The following is a 17,882-nucleotide window of genomic DNA, read 5'->3' as shown; positions in this document are numbered from 1 at the left end:
TTGACGTGGATAGGCTTTTTCCATTGAGTGTAGGGGAGATTCAAACAAGAGGACGTGAGTTGAGAGTTAGGGAGCAAAAGTTTAAGGGGAACACGAGGGGGAATTTCTTTACTCAGAGAGTGGTAGCTGTGTGGAACGAGCTTCCAGTAGAAGTGGTAGAGGCAGGTTTGGTATTGTCATTTAAAGTAAAATTGGATAGGTATATGGACAGGAAAGGAATGGAGGGTTATGGGCTGAGTGCGGGCCAGTGGCACTAGGTGAGTGTAAGCGTTCAGCACGGACTAGAAGGGCCGAGATGGCCTGTTTCCGTGCTGTAATTGTTATATGGTTATATGACCATGTTAATGGGCTTATATTATAGACCACCTAGCAGTCTGTGGGATTTTAGAGGAGCAAATTTGTAAAGAGATTGGGAACTGTTGGGTGATTTTAATTTTTCACATATTGACTGGGACTTCCATACTGTAAAAGAGTTGAATGGGATAGAGTTTGTCAAATATGTTCAGGTAAGTTTCTTTATCAGCACATAGAGGTCTCAACTAGAAAGAGTGCAATACTCGATCTGTAAGGGACTGAGACATGGTAGGTGACAGAAGTGTGTGTAGCAGAGCACTTTTATCTAGTGATCATAATGCCATTAGTTTTGAGATAATTATGGAGAAGGATAGATCTGTTCTTCGGATTGAGATTCTAAATTGAAGTAAGCCCAATTTTGATGGTATCAGACAGGATCTGGCAAGTCTGGATTGGGATGGGTTGCTTTCTAGCAAAAGTAGACTTGGTAAGTGGGAGGGCTTCAAAAGTGAAATTTTTGAGAGTAGAAAGCTTGTATGTACCTGTCAGAATAAAAGGCAGGGCTAACAAGTTTAGGGAAGCATGGCTTTTGGAAGATATTGAGGCCCTGGTTAAGAAAAAGAATGAGGTGTATATCTGATAGAAGCAGGAAAGAGCAAATGATGTACAGTACTTGAATAAAAGGAATGCAAGAAAACACTTAAGAAGGAAATCAGGACGGCTAAAAGAATACATGAGTTTGCTCTAGCAGACAAGGGGAAGGAGAATCCCAAGAGCAAAAGGATAGCAAGGGACAAATTAGTCCTCTGAAAGATCAGAGAGCCCATCTGTGCATGGAGCCAAAAGAGATGAGGGAGGTCTTAAATGGATTTTTTGTATTTGTATTTACTCAGGAGATGGACACAGGGTCTATAGAAGTGAGGCAAAGAAGCACTGAAGTCATGGATCCTATACAGGCTACAGAGGAGGAGGTGTTTACTGCCTTGAGGCAAACTACAGTACATGAATCCCCAGGGCCTAACAAGGTATTCCGTCGGACCTGTGGGAGACAAGTGCTGAAATTGCAGGGGCCCTAGCAGAGATATTTAAAACGTCCTTCACTACGGGTAAGATGCAGAAGGATTGGAGGAGAACTAATGTTGTTCTGCTGTTTAAGAAAGGCTTTAAGAATAAGCCAGGAAATTATAAACCGGTGAGCCTGACAGTAGATGGGTAAGTTATTGGTATTCTAATGGACCGGATATATAAGTATTTGGATAGATAGCACCTGATTACAAATAGTCAATGTGGCTTTGTAGGTCATGTCTTCCTAATCTTATAGAGCTTGTTAAGGAACTTACCAGGAAAGTTGATGAAGACAAGGCAGTGAATGCTGTCTACATGGACCTTAGCAAGGCCTTTGACAAAGTCCCATATGGGAGGCCGGTCCATTAGATTCAGTCGTTTGGCATTTAAAATGTGGTAGTGAATGGGATTAGATGTTGGCTTCACAGGGGAAGCCGGAGATTTGTAGTAGATGGTTGTCTTTCTGTCTGGAGGCCTAGGACCAATGGTGTGCTATAGGGATCAGTACTGGGTCCATTATTGTTCGTCATCTACATCAATGATCTGGATGATAATGTGGAAAACCGGATCAGCAAATTTTTGCATGATGCAAGATTACAGCGAGGAAAATTATCAATGCTTGCAGCAGAATCGGGACCAGTTCAAAAAATGGGCTGAAAAATGATAGATGATATTGAATGCTGACAAGTATGAAGTGTTACACTTTGGTAGGACAAACCACGATAGGTCTTACACGGTAAGAGGCAGGGTACTGAGGAGTGTGGTAGAATAAAGAGATCTGAGACTACAGATCCATGATTCCTTGAAAGTCACATCACAGGTAGATGAGGTCAGAAAGAAAACTTTCAGCACATTGGCCTTCATAAATCAGTGTTTTGAGTACAGGAATTGGGATGTTATGTTGAAATTATATAAGATGTTGGGGAGGCTTAATTTGGAGTGTTTTGTGCAGTTTTGGTCATCTACCTACAGGAAGGATGCCAATAAGATTGAAGGAGTGCAGAGAAAATTTACAATAATTTTACCAGGACTTGAGAACCTGAGGTATAGGGAAAGGTTGAATAGATTAAGACTTCATTCCCTAGCGTGCAGAAGAATGAGGGGCGATTTGATAGAGGTTTGCAAAATTATTGGAACTACAGATACAGATATGCAAGAAGGCTTTTTCCACCGAGGTTGGGTTAGACTAGAACTTGAGTTCATGGTGAAGATTGAAAGGTGAAAAGTTTAAGGCAAACATGAGGGGGATCATCTTCACTCAGAGGGTGGAGAGAGTTTGGAACAAGCTGTCAGTGGGTGGATATTGGTTCAGTTTCAATATAAAAAAGAATAGGTACATAGTTGGGAGTGGTATGGAGGGCTATTGTCTAGGTGCAGGTCGATGGGACTAGGCAGGTTAATAATTCAGCACAGACTACATGGTCTGAGGAGCCTGTTTATGAGGTGTAGTGTTCTATGACGCTATGTCTGAACAAGATAGACTGAGAGGTTGAGTGTTTAGCTTTATCATATATGATTTTCATTCAAGATTCTTATAATAACAGGATAGCTTTCCTTCAGCCTGGTACTGTTTGTTTTCAAGCCTTATTATCTCCTGCCCAGGTGGGAAAACAAGAATGACTGGAGTGGGAGGCCTTTAGTCATATCAGCTGCCTCATGATATTTAGTCATATCATGAGGCAGCAGTAAATGTAGACAGAATCAGTAGTTAAGAGGTTGATTATCATGATGGACTGAGCTGTGTTCAAAACTGTCTGAACTAGGACAGGCTTTTGGTAATATTTCAATTTAGGAACGAGGTTATCTCAGCACTACTGACACATGCAAGAACGGTTATTCGACTCCGCTTTCTGAAGCCAACCACCAGCTCATTTGTTTTGTGGACATTGAGGGAAAGGCTGTTGTCTTGCTACCATGCCACTAGGCTCTCTACCTCCTTCCTGTACTCTGTCTCGTAAGTGTGTGAGGTTTTCAGCCCAGTACAGTGATATTATCTGTCAAGTTCCAGATGAAGTTAGAGCAGAATCTGGCCATACATTTCTGAGTGTATTGAGAGTAAAGTAAAGCACTGAGGATTCAGTTTTGCAGAGCAATAGCTTTGAGATTAAATGTGGCTGCTGCTTACCCTAACTGATTGTGGTCTTTTGATCATGAAGTCAAGGATCTGTTTCCATGGGGAGGTGCTGAGTGCTAGGTCGAGAGATTTCAACATGAATTTGTTTGCAATTATAGTTTTAAAGATGGAGCCACAATCAATAACTACCGTAGATGTCGGATTATAAGCCGCTACTTTTTTCCCACATTTTGAACAGCTTTGAACACTGCGGCCTTTACTACGGTGCGGCTAATGCATGGTTTTTTTTCATGCCGCCAAAAACATTTTGCCTCGTAACAGTAGACCAATAAAATTGATGAGTAGTTCACAGAGGTCCAATGAAATTGTACGATAAATCAAGCGCACTTTCACAATTAAATTATTGTAAATCAGTCATTTGTACTCACCCTCATCAACATGGAAAACACTCGAAGAAAAGCATTGTGCTGCCTTTATGGCAGTTATTTAGTTTATAATATTTTCGCTTAGTAATTCATTTGTTAGTTAAAGTTAGAAGTGTTTTAACTATATTTGTTTTCTGTACTACATCCCGGGATGCTATGACGTCACACCCGGTTTCGCCGCGTCTTGTGGGAAATACCGGTTTGCGATAAACGGGAAGGCGGGGGGCGAGCGGCCGAGCGGCGGAGCCAAAACGCTGCTTTTAAGTTAAAGGCGATCAATAACTTTTCCTGGTAGGCTGCAGTATATATATTTTTTACCAGTCGTTAGGAGATATTGGAATGTTGTTCAGTAAAAAAGTATACGCAACGTATATTTAAAAGTAGCCGCGTTACAGGCACGGTTCGAAAAAAAGCATTTGCAATATGTATTTGTTTATGTTACCATATGGATTTAATTAAAAGTTAAAAAATCCTCACGTGTAATATCTTTCTGTGTAAATATCTCATATTACAACATGGGACACCTGCGGCCGAAAATCCGGTGCGGCCTAAAATCCGGTGCGGCTTGTACAAGTACAAAATTGATTTTATTTCTAAAATTAGAGCCAGCGGCTTTTAATCAGGTGCGCTCTGTAGTGCAAAATCTACGGTAAATAGGGATCTGACGGGGGTGCCTTCGTTATCCAGATGCTCCAGTGATGTGTGTTGAGCCAGGGATATGGTGGCCATCAGATAGCTCCTATGGCAGCAGGTGAATTGCAATGGGTCACATGATGAACTCCACCCCACTCTACATACCCCCAGTAATTGTATCCACACCTTGTAGAGGCTCCACATCACAGTTTAGGTATCCTGGTTGATCTACAGTATCTGGTTTACATCAGTGTTACACAGTTATGTATAAATAAGGACCATTTCTGATGCAGATTGCTTGGGTGTAGAGATCAAAGATTTATCCTAATATCAATGCTCTACAGTTGCTCATGGTTTAGCATCCAGTCATAAATATGACAATGTGCACTATTGGTTTACTGGAATATTTCTTTTTAAGACTTAGTTTATACTTATGCATTTCACTGGCGAAGGCATAAGCTGTCCTCTCCAAAGAATAGAACTCTGAATCAAACAACTAAATAAGGTGCGAAAATTAAACTCTTAACTTCTTCCTTGTCTGAGTATTTGGGAGAGACAGAAGCTGCCTGAGAGCCATGGATTTAATTAGAATTTTGTCAGTGTGAAAATTCTTGTTGAGTATGATTCAAATGGAAATTAAAGTTTACAGACTGATAGAGCTAATACACACATTGTAATTAGGTCATTTTTATTTTCAGAGCTCTATTTCCTTCATTTAAAAAGCATTACGATGCAGCACACATTAATTCAGTTATCAGCAGCAGAGAGAGAACTCTGCTGATAACTGAATTAATGGGCCTTGATTTAATTGGAAAATTTCTAAATCTCAGTTCATACATTTGTTTAATTTTATCTTTTAAGAAATGGTGCTTTCTGATTTTATATAAATCAAAATCTGTATCATTACACGTTAATTGTTTTTAAGTTTAAGTAATTGCAGTCAAATAAATAAGAAAATAGACTGGCAAATGTAAAAGCTTACTCAAGTGTCACAGGCACCCAAGAACACTGATATGATGCAACCGAATTAGTGATCAGAATTAAGTCTTGCTGGGAGTACAACCCCAGCTCAACAGATGGGGACAGTTAAGGGAGTAGAAAGCTGTCTCCTTGCGTATATGCTAAATGTACAATGTGGTAAAATGTGTGCACTAAAGACCCCTAAACATTGTTCCCATTAAATTCCATCGATTTCCATACAATTGATTTTAAGAAGCAGAGTTCAACCTATTATATTACCATTTCACAAGTTTTAGTCTTACAACATTCTCACAGAAGATTTTAATATTTAAGAACAGTCTCAGTAAAATCAGGAAGACGAAAATCATTTTGATTTTTAAATGGTAGAGCTGAAGAAACAACTAGTTGTGAAATCCATAACAAGTGAATCAATTGAAGCATATCAAATATTTTAACAACAGCACTGTAACACTAAAGGATCAGACACGTCAAAAACTGTAAGGAATCCTCATCTCTGCAGCCATAAACTTGGATATCAGGAGCCTACAAGTCATGAAAAGCAGATTTATTCATATATATATATATATATATATATATAAGCTTTTGAAATTTTATATAGTATTTCTAAAGCTTACTACAATTATATTAGGACTCCTAAACAGACAGGGAAAATAAAAGGGCCATTGTGATATTTTGTTCTCAAGCTTTATCTCTTGCACCGATTGTTCACTGGGCAGAATGTCCTACATTTTTCTTCTTCCTTTTGACCAGTTATTTCAATGATGAATAGCTCTGTCCAGTTCAATAGTTCTTGGCTTCAATTAATTTTGAAGTCTTTTTTTTAATCCATTTCTCAGAGGAATTGCCCGATATAAAATTGCATTTACAGCTCTTTTACTTCAAATGAACTATGTGCCTAATACTCCACAGTGGAAGATTGAAGCTATGTGTGAAACTAATAGCTCATAGAGAATTTACCCATCTGACAGAATGCATTTCTAATATAGGTTCCACACATTGTGTAGGAATACTGAGCTTTAACTTAGAAAAACAGCAGTAATTCTGTTGGAAGACCTACACTTTAATAATGTGGTATGTCAAATTTGGATTACTAATTGTGCTATGCACAAGGCTTTGAGTTTTTGTTCAAAGTCACAGTTAGGTTTAGTGTCATTGACACAGCCATGAAATTTGTTGTTTTGTGGCAGCAGTACTGTGCAAGACAAAAAAATTAATATCAGTTAAAATAGTTCAAAAGAGTTATAGCAAGGCATTGTTCATGGGTTCATGGTCTGTAGAGAAATCTAATGGCGGAGGGGAGGAACTGTTCCTAAAACATTGAGTGTGGATCTTTGTGTCCTCTACCTCCTTCCCAAAGTTAGTAATAAAAGAAAGCATGTTTTGGATATTGACGGGCCTTAATGATGGATGCCACCCTCTTCAGGATTTGCCCTTGAAAGATGTATTTGATGGCAGGAAGAATTGTGCCTGTGATAGAGCTGGTTGTGTCTTCTGCCCTCTGCAGCCTTTTTCAGTTCGGCATATTGGGGCCTTTGTATCAGCTTGTGATGCATTAAACAGAATGCTCTCCATGATACATCTATAGAAATTTGCTAGAGCCTTTGGTGACTTGTAGAATTCCTAATGAAATATAGCTGCTGGCATGCTTTTTCATGAGTGCATTGATGTGTTAGGCCCAGGACAGATTCTCTAACATGTTGATGCCCAGGGACTTAAAATTTGTTGATTACTAATGAGGGAAAGATGGTGTCAAAAACAAAGCAGTAATTGAGAAACAACATCCTGACACAAGTATTGCTGTTGTCCAGCTGCTCCAAAGCCGACTGCGAGCCACTAAATTTGCATCCACTGTAAACCTGTTGTGGCAGTAGGAATATTGCTTACTAAATTGATATGTTCAGCTTCAAAATCTTTACAGGCATATGTTCATGAGATGCTCAATGGGAAGGGCCACACCAGTTTTGTGTGAGGTTAGTTATAGACATTGGCGTTCAGAGAGATTTAGGGGAAAGAGCCATGAAGATATGGGGTTCAGGATAGCTGCCCGTAGATATTCATAGTGCACAGAGGTCAAATGTATGCATTGGAGGTTTACATAAGTATAAACATAAAGATTTTGGGAGGTCAAACATAGATATTGTGGATTTGGGGGCCGGTATGTGGTGGTATTGAGTGTTGGAGAGGCTGGCTTTGGATGTCAAGGATTCAGGAAAGTCACCAAAGACATTGGGGGCTTGGGAAAACAAACTATAGAGGTCATGGATTAGTGGAAGTTAGATATATGAATGGGCAATTCAGGAAGGTAAAAAAAGATATTGGGGTAGTTGGGGAAGCTAGCCATAGAAACCCAGGCTTCAGGAAACCAACCCAGAGACACAGAGGGTTTTGGAGAGTTGGCATCAGCATCAGGAGTTCATTGAGACAGATCATATATATCAAGGGTTTATGAAGACAGCTATTGACACTAGGAATTTAGATAACCCAGGCATTGGCATCAAAAGTTCAGGAATATCAGGGTCTGGAGAATTGGAGATTAGGATTAAGGGCACATTCAGAAGAGGAAATATCAGGGACAATATCAAGAGTGGGAAGTAGGAAAGCTGACATCAAGATGTGGGAGACAAATACTGACAACAAAGCAGAGCATATTAAAAAAACATAGGAAATTCAGCAAATGCTAAAATTCTTGAGCAATGCATACAAGCCAAAATGCAGAGGAATGATATTGCCTCTACCCAGCATCTACCCAGAATGTGCAATTGCTGGAGAAGAAAATTTGGAACGAGGTTGCTGTATCAGAGGGAAATGAGAGATCGTTGTGTTTTTTTTTGTGTAATTGAGATATACCAGTTACAGCAATCAGACCCAAAAGCTCCTTGACTCACAGGATAGACCAAGCTGCTGATTACAAAAGGCAAAAAGTGGAGGTGTATGTTTCATGGTAAATGCTCAGTGGTTCTTCGATATGGCAGTTTTGTCAAACTCACGTTCATCTGAACTTGAACACCTAACAATCAAATGCGAGCAACACCCACAAAGTGCTGGAGGAACTCAGCAGGCCAGGCAGCATCTGTGGAAAATGTACAGTTGACAGTTTGGGCCGAAACCCTTCAACTGAACTTTTTCCTTAGATGCTGCCTGGCCTGCTAAATTCCTCCAGCATTTTGTGTGGCTTTCCAGCATCCGCAGATTTTCTCTTGTTTGTAACAACCAAATGCCATCTGTTGTACTTACCTGTGAATTCTCCTCCATAATCTTGATTGCAGTTTACATACCACCAGTGGCCAATGATAATCAATTGCTTGAGATATTGCATGATGTTACCTTCAAACAAGAAACAGTCTATCCCATCACATTTTAAATCACAGTCTTGGATTTCAGCCGGGCTTGTTTGTTGAAAACACTGCAATTACCATCAGCATATAACCTGTAGCACCAGAGGTCCCAGCACACTAGATCACTGCAATACTAAGATAAAGAATGCCTACTGTTCCATGCCCAGACAGCATTTTGATAAATCTGATCATTTCAATTTCAAGTTCAAGTTCAATTGTCATTCAACCACACATCATTACCCATGAATACAGCAAAACGCAATACCAACAGTCATACACAGAACAAGGCACATATACTTTAGGAGATCTAGGCCTCATATGGAGCCAGTGATCATTAATGGAGAATGTGTGGAGCAGGTTAAGACCTACAAGTATCTGGGAGTACAGTTAGACGAGAAGCTAGACTGGACTGCCAACACAGATGCCTTGTGCAGGAAGGCACAGAGTCGACTGTACTTCCTAAGAAGGTTGGCGTCATTCAATGTCTGTAGTGAGATGCTGAAGATGTTCTATAGGTCAGTTGTGGAGAGCGCCCTCTTCTTTGTGGTGGCGTGTTGGGGAGGAAGCATTAAGAAGAGGGACGCCTCACGTCTTAATAAGCTGGTAAGGAAGGCGGGCTCTGTCGTGGGCAAAGTACTGGAGAGTTTAACATCGGTAGCTGAGCGAAGGGCGCTGAGTAGGCTACGGTCAATTATGGATAACTCTGAACATCCTCTACATAGCACCATCCAGAGACAGAGAAGCAGTTTCAGCGACAGGTTACTATCGATGCAATGCTCCTCAGACAGGATGAAGAGGTCAATACTCCCCAATGCCATTAGGCTTTACAATTCTACCGCCAGGACTTAAGAACTTTTTAAAGCTATTATTAATGCTTTTTGAGATAGTGATTTAGATGCATATCATATTTTTTACTGAGTTAAGTATTGTATGTAATTAGTTTTGCTACAACAAGTGTATGGGACATTGGAAAAAAGTTGAATTTCCCCATGGGGATGAATAAAGTATCTATCTATCTATCTATCTATCTATCTATCTATCTATCTATCTATCTATCTATCTATCTATCTATCTATCTATCTATCTATCTATCTATCTATCTATCTATCTATCTATCATAAAATAGCAAGTACATATAGGATATCAATAAAGTACAGTAAAACAGAAAATATATAGTCCAAGACCCTGAGTCTCTGTAGTTGAACACAATGCAGCTTGTCTTCTGCTGAGCAAGCACTGGGGGCAGCACCAATTCCAGCCTGGACACCGTGCAACATTGCCTCCTGTGGAGTGCATTGGCTCTGACATATCTCCCCTTGGGACACTGGTTGTTCTCCAATCTGCAGACAGGCAGAGGCTAAAGAACGAAGCTCAAAGTTGCATACATCAGGACGCTCTTTATCGACTATCACTCGACATTCAATACCATCATCATCTCAAAACTAATTAATAAGCTTAGCCTCAATACATCCTTATGCAACTAGATTATTGATTTCCTGACTTCTAGATCCCAGTCAGTTCAGATTGACAATAACATCTCCTCCACAATCTCCATCAGCACAGGTGCACCACAAGGCTGTGTGCTTAGCCCCCTGCTCTACTCACTTTACACTTATGACAGTATGGCTAAGCACAGCTCCAATGTCACATTCAACTTTGCTGATGACAGCTTTGTCGTAAGTGGTGAATCAAAGGTGTTGATCAATCAGCATATAGGAGGGAAATTGAAAATCTGGCTGAGTTGTGCCCTGACAACAACCCCTTACTCAACGTCAGCAAGACCAAGGAGCTGATTATTGATTTCATCAGGAGCTAACCAGAGGTCCATGAGGTAGTATTCATTGGAGGGTCAGAGATGGAGAGGGTCAGCAACTTTAAATTTCTCAGTGTTATCATTTCAATGGACCTGCCCTGGGTCCAGCACATAAATAAAATTATGAAGAAATCACAAAAGCGTGTCTACTTCCTTAGAATTTTGTGAAGATTTGGCATCACATCTAAAACTTTGAGAAACTTCTATAGATGTGTGGTGAAGAGTATACTGACAGCCTGCATCACAGCCTGGTATGGAAATACCAATCCCCTTGAACAGAATATCCTACAAAAAGTAATGGAAAACAAACTGTCCCTCAACGTTGCAAAAAACAAAGGAGCTGTTTGTGGACTACAGGAGGAATGGAGACTGGCTAACCCCTATTGATGTCAATGGATCTAGGATTGAGAGGGTGAACAGCTTTAAGTTCCTTGGCATAAACATCACCAAGGATCTCATGTGGTCTGTACATACTGGCTGTGTGGTGAAAAAGGCACAAAGTGCCTCTTTTACCTCAGACGGTTGAAGAAGATTGGTGTGGGTCCCCAAATCCTAAGAACTTTCTATAGGGGCACAATTGAGAACATCCTGACTGGCTGCATCACTGCCTAGTATGGAAACTGTATTTCCCTCAATCACAGGACTCTGCAGTGAGTGGTGCAGACAGTCCATTGGGGACCCAAGTCACCCCAACCACAAACTGCTCCAGCTGCTACCATCCAGGAAACGATACCGCAGCATAAAAGCCAGGACCAACAGGCTCCGGGACAACTTCTTCCACCAGGCCATCAGACTGCTTAACTCATGCTGACAATACTGTATTTCTATGTTATATTGACTATCTTGATGTACATACTACTTATTATAAAGTACTACTACAAATTACACATTGCACATTTAGACGGAAATGTAACATAAAGATTTTTACTCCGCATGTAAATGAAGGATGTAAGTAACAAAGTCAATTCAATTCAATCTCAGGGTTGTATATGGTGACATATATGAACTTTGAAAAAAATGTTGGAGGCAGCATCTCTGTAGGGGAATAAGGAGTCGACATTTGAGCTGCGACTATTCATTAGTCCTGACAAAAAGACCTTGACCTGAAGTATTGGCTGTTTATCCCCCTCTATAGATGCTGCCTGATTTGTTGAGTTCTTCAAGCAGAGAATATTTGTAGGCTGAATCACAATGGAGCCAATGAGGTGCACAAGATCTGGCTAAGTGGTGCCATAAGAACAGCCTTGCTCTCAAAGTCGGGGTGTGCAGCTCCAAGTTCCTGGGTGCATCTACAAGCTACTCCCAGAATAGATCCTCCAACACGCTGACACCCAGGAACCTGATGCCTATTGACCACAGATATCTCACTGCACCTCAAGGATACAGAAGCTCAGCAAGTTTCTTTTTTTATCTAAGCTTCCCACCAGTGAACACAAGTGCACTTAGCATGAAGGTAGAACTTGAAAAGATATGAACAGACAAAATACATTTTGAAAACAAGCACAGATTTCTGTGATTTGTTCATTACCTAAACTTAGACCCAATTATATAATTTGATTTACAGTTGTAGTTTCTGTTACACTCTGCACAGCTGGAGAAATGGCTTAATCTGAACATTTTACTGGCATTTGGAGTAGTACATTATCATTTATTTTCATTAATTTTGCATCTTATATAAAATAAATTATGCAATATAATGCTGTTTTCAGTTCCAGTTGAAGGTTTTATATTTGTCAGGATGGTCATCTAGAAAACTGAAGTTTGTTTCGCTGTGAAATTATGTAATGTGGCTCGATGATAAATTTGATTGCATCATCTGGTCATTATGTTTTCTGAAATATAAGCACTAACAAAAGAGTTATGATTTCAGAAAATATTATATATAAAAACCATATCCTTGAAAGCTGGAAATGTAGTTAACGTTTGTTATTGAAGTGTGTTAAAATGTACTTTTATCACTGGAACATGTCTTTGAACCTGGCCTGTGCTGATATATTCCTATTCATTTGGCTGTGAAACGCTGATGTAAATTAAGTTTGTTTAACACCGTTGTACAGCATTGGTTCATCAATGCTCGGCGTGCATTTCTAATTTGGAAAGGATGTGATTGTGTAAAAGGGGTCGCAGAAGGATGTGGCCTGGGATGTATCAGGTCGTTATAAAGAGAGCTTGAACTGCTTGGATTTTCTTCTCCTCGTGTGAAGGATGTCCATGGACTGTTTGTCCCACTCCCATCAGGAAGAGGCTATGCAGCATCCACACCAGGACCATTAGACTCAAACATGGTTACTTCCCCTAAGCTATCAGGCTGATCAACACCTCCATCTGTTTACCCAGCTGACCACTCCCCTCATACACAGTGTCACTCTATGTACATATAATCAGTCTATGTATAAGTAGTTACTTCTACATCCTGTTTTATAGGATTGCTTATATATTTAGTGCATGTGTGTTTGTTTTTTGTTTTTGTAATTTTTTTTAATGCTTACTGTGGTTTTAATGCTGAATGAAATCCAGAGTAACAATTGTTTCATTCTCCTCTACATTCATACTGAAGAATCACTATAAACAATCTTGAATCTTGATAGAGGGTTTCAAATTATAAGGGGGAATAGATGGGCACATAGTAAGCATCCTTTCCTTATGGGGATGTCTAAAGCATTCTACAAGGTGAGAGGGATTCATTGGGATCTGAGCGGGATATCTTTTTGCTAAGAAGCAATCAGCAGTAAGTACTCTCACAACACTGAAAGAGCAAAGGCATAGAAGGCTGTAGACCAAATGCAGGTAAGCAGGATTAGTAAAGGCAAGTACAATGGTTGGCATGGTCCTGTTTCTGGCCTTCATGCTTCTGTGACTCATTGTTACAAGAACCATGAGTATTTTGATATCCTGAAGAAACTCTTTCAACTTAAATACATATATTCATTCTCTTATGTCAATTAAGAAAAATACAGGAGCTTGAGTAACAGTAAAAATGTGTGCAGGTAAGATTGTACCAATATGTTGCTCAAATAGAACACTCTCAGAGATTTTAATTAGTGAACATTTGAATAAAGCTCTCCTGTTGTATCAAGGTCATTGCCTTATTTGCTTTGATTTTTTTTTAATCTTATCTTGGCAGCTTGCAGTGTTTACTCAGTTCTTTTAAATTACAGAGGGGCTTCAGTTCAACTCATTTTGTGTTCTATTCCAGCTATTTATGAACAGTCCTGTGAGGCGTATAAGCACCTCGGCAAAACGTCTGATTCTTACTGGATAGATCCTGATGGCAGTGGCCCTCTAGGACCATTCAAAGTCTACTGCAACATGACAGGTAACACAATCAGCACCTAACCACCCAACAAATATGAATGACCTTGTATAACCTTCCAATTTCATCTTCAATATTCATTTGAATCAGATATCATTTATTAGTTTATCTAAAGATATACTGCACAAAGCTGTAGACTTTGACAGAAAATAGTTCTTTGTTCCTCAGCATGTTTCTTTTATCATATGCATGAATACGTAATTTTTAATCATTAATCCATTTTGTCCCACAAATGAAGTTTTTGTTTACAATTTTCACATCTTTTCAAATTAATTTCTTTTATTTATTTAATATATGAACTATATGAGGTAAGCATGGACAAAGCTGATCTAATTAGTTCAAGAGTAAAAATTTAGTTTTGTTTAAATCGATATAACATAACATCCCTTTTGTGTATTAGATTGGTCATTGACATACTACAATGTTTTTATTTAAAGGTAACATTAATTCTAAATAAAAGGTTGTAAATACTAGAATTATTCAGCAGATCAGCTTGAATTTGTAAGTGAAATGACCCTTTACTTCCAATCGACATCTTCAATTGGTATTTGAGGAAGGAGGTCTCTTCTTCTAGATCAGACCTGAACAGTATAGGAAATGGAAGGAATATGTAAAACCTGAAAAGTAGAATGAGAAAATTACTGTTTCAAAAAGAAAATGTTAGTGCAGTAATTGTGATTGATTTCAAATATGGTGGAAGGAGGTATAAACCATAGACTACTTAAAGAAATCATATCAGATGGACATGTGGCAAGGCAATGGAAAAGTAATAGGCAGGAGGAGGAAACATAAGAATGAAGTGTAAGAATCCAACAGGGTGATTAACTGGTATTGGAAAATATTTGATTGAGAGCTGGATGTCACAGGAGGAACGCTCCATTCCAGATAACACAAAGCCAGTAGTACTTCTTTACAGGAAGAAAGGGAATCAAACTAGTAGCCTATCTATCCATCTCCATCAATTGCAACAATGAGTTCTGCATGGAACTTGAAACCTCTTTGGGATCTCCAAAGCCCCAGAACACTGGACATCCAAATCTGAATTGGTGTCCCCATACACTTTCTCGGTGAGATTGGCAATGGAGTTGTGACTAATGGATATAGGGTAAAGCATAAATCAGAATGAAAGCAGAAGCAAAACTGAGGAAATAACATTTTATATGGTCAAGTGTATTAATCTACAACCATCAAAATGCCCACTTAATATTGCCTAACTCTATATCACTCATGATGCACAGTTAATCATGTTTATTCCCATACTTCCAGGGACCTTACGGAAGAGGATACAGAATCACTAATTAAGAATATAATTGAGCAAGAAAATATCATATATACCACTGAAAACAGGCAAACAGGACCACCTCAGGAAACCTAGTCTTGGTCAGTGTGGATGAGTTAGGCAGAAAGGCTTGTTTTCTAGCTGTATGTCTTTGTGACTATAAAAGTAAAGTAAGAAAGCACGATGGTCAGTAGTACCTACGATAATTTTTTTCTCTCAGTTATGTTCTGAGGCAGTGATTCTGCATTTCCTCCAGTAAGTAGACTAGACATTTGTGTGTCTGTTGTCTCACTTAAAAAGATGGTTGTAATCCTGGGCTCACTAACTGACAACAACCTTATGTGGAGTGCAAGGTTCTGAAGATTAGAACAGCCCTGAACTATTCAAGGCCTCACTGATCATTTGGGGTCAAGCTGTCATCATTTGGCACTGCCAGCTGAGTGACATGGCCCAAGAGACCTTCTGAGTTGACTACTCAGTAGAACATTTCAGTCACTGTGATGAGGTTTCCTCAGTGCCCAGAAAAATAACAGCTTTCACTGAACCTGCTAAGTCCCACAACCAATGGTTTTGAGCAAGGATCTACAGTTCATTCAAATCCATTTAAAATAGTAGTGGGTTATTGGGAAATTAACAGAAGGATGAAACTTGGTGAAAATCTCCTTCCTTGGAATAGACTAGAGCATAAGAGATGAGTGAAGTGTTTACAAAGGCCTTCAGCTGGCACCATTAAGTGAATCCTTCTACTTTCCATTAAAGTTGTCAGCCTGCAGTCAGTTCTATTCACCCCACAGGGATAGATTTAATTTCTCTCATCTGGACAAGAATAATGAAAGTTGTCTAAATTCTACAATAGATGAATGATTTATTTTGCAAGTTTCCATCCATGCAGTATTGTTTGTATTCATACACCTCACAACATTAAAAAGAAAAGCCATAACCATTTCAACAAATATCATGTATTTGACAAAATCCTGTTTGCACAGTAGACCCATCCTATCTATTTTCAATACTGCTTTGAGACTTGTATTTGCATAACAATTTGGAAGACTGATAAATATGTCTTACGCACAAATAAACCTATCCTGGTCAATTACTGTTCTGTCAATCTCCTCAGAAGCATCAGTATGGTAGTAGAAAGATTTAGCAATTGTTTCATCTGATCCTGGGCGTTCAATTTAATTTCCAGCAGACAATTCCCTCGTCTCATTGTAATTTTGATCCACTGAGCTACGGAAGAGTCAACAAGATCATGAAGAGCCCATGCCTAAGTCAGTGGTTAAAATCACACCTGACTCAAAAGAAAGGTGGATAGTCATTTGAAGTCCTGGATATTGCTGACAGTTTATGGCTATCTACTAAAAGTCAAAGTTTAGTCAACTCATTTTGACATTTAATAGTGTCATTGACAAAATCTGTACTGTCAACAATTTGGTCATCTATTTAACCACATCACTGATAAAAATACTATGGCTTCAACAGCTATGTTGAAGCTGTGCATAACTCAACCCTCAATCCATCACAGTTTGTTCCAACTTTTAAGGTTCACCCGGGAATTAAATACTCAGTATTCACTTGGCTGACTGCGCATTCAACAACATTCAAGAAGCTCAACAGTATTCAGGCCACAGAAATTTGCCAGATCAATGTGCTTGCTGCTTGAATCAATATCCAGAGCCCTCATCGCTATTACATTGTCCTTGTTCACACTTTATCCATTATAGGATCATAGGATCAACTCATTAAATATATTTTGACAACATTTCTGTCTTCTGTGATTTCTTCTATTTCAAAGGACAAGAGGAAAAATATCACTATCAAGTTCTTATGAAAAACTCATCTTCCTGACTTGGATAAATATCATCATTCCTGTGACATTGCACATTTAGAATCCTGTTCTCTTTTACCTCACATGATCACCATGAGGTTCAGTGTGGAAGTCCAAGAAGGCAGCTCAGCCTCCTGCTTTCAGGGCCACCTAATAATAGGCAATAAATGCAGCCTTATAGCATGACCAAACAGTGGAAACTAAGGAAAGGAAATCATGCCACATCCTATGAATGACAGACCAAAATGTATTGCTAATATTATTATAGATTGCTCAACCAACACCTTTTGTTTTAAATATTTAATGATGAGAGTTGGAAACTTTCATGCAATTGAAAAAAAAAGAAAGCAGACCAGAGTAATGACCAACCACAATTTCTGTCATGAAGGCTAGCTAGCTGCAGTATACCTATAAGCAGGTTCTAGACTCCTAAACATGTGCACTGCAGCCTCAATTTACCAAATCTGATGGTCACTCAATTTTTGAATTCACCATTGAATTACATAACCTACTGAACTCAGGAGCCGGATAGATTCTGTATCTGCCCCCCTTCAGCTTCTCCTCACACATGGTGTGCAACCCCACCCGTCTAACAGAATTCCCTGATCTTTGTAAATTTGTTTCTTTTCCCCCCCATCATTTCAGTTTATATTTACATTTCCAAGTAGTTTAATGTGTGTTTGAGTCCATAATTTTATGAAGTAATTTTTAAAGTTGCTTAAACTAATTCTATAGATATTAAATGTCTCTAATTATCAAAGCAATGTAAAATTATTCAATAGGATAATATGCCAAAGACCGCAAGAGCAATGCCAGAGTTGGGGCACTTAAGATGCTTTGTC

The 17,882-nt window shown here is 39.1% G+C and overlaps 1 protein-coding gene across 2 annotated transcripts in view; it reads left to right on the top strand.

Annotated features, from left to right (window-relative positions):
• LOC140732153 (contactin-associated protein-like 2) overlaps positions 1 to 17,882 on the top strand; it is a 1,811,541-nt gene that overhangs the window by 1,002,880 nt on the left and 790,779 nt on the right. For both annotated transcript variants that reach the window (XM_073054373.1, XM_073054374.1), the window contains exon 12: positions 13,817 to 13,936. In XM_073054373.1, coding sequence (XP_072910474.1) covers positions 13,817 to 13,936 — 120 coding nt within the window. The remainder of the gene's footprint in view (positions 1 to 13,816; positions 13,937 to 17,882) is intronic.

This window comes from Hemitrygon akajei, chromosome 8 (genome assembly GCF_048418815.1).
Source record: "Hemitrygon akajei chromosome 8, sHemAka1.3, whole genome shotgun sequence".
Taxonomy (NCBI): Eukaryota; Metazoa; Chordata; class Chondrichthyes; order Myliobatiformes; family Dasyatidae; genus Hemitrygon; species Hemitrygon akajei.
Note: the sequence above shows the minus strand (reverse complement) of the source record. Positions and strands in the feature narration are given on the sequence as shown.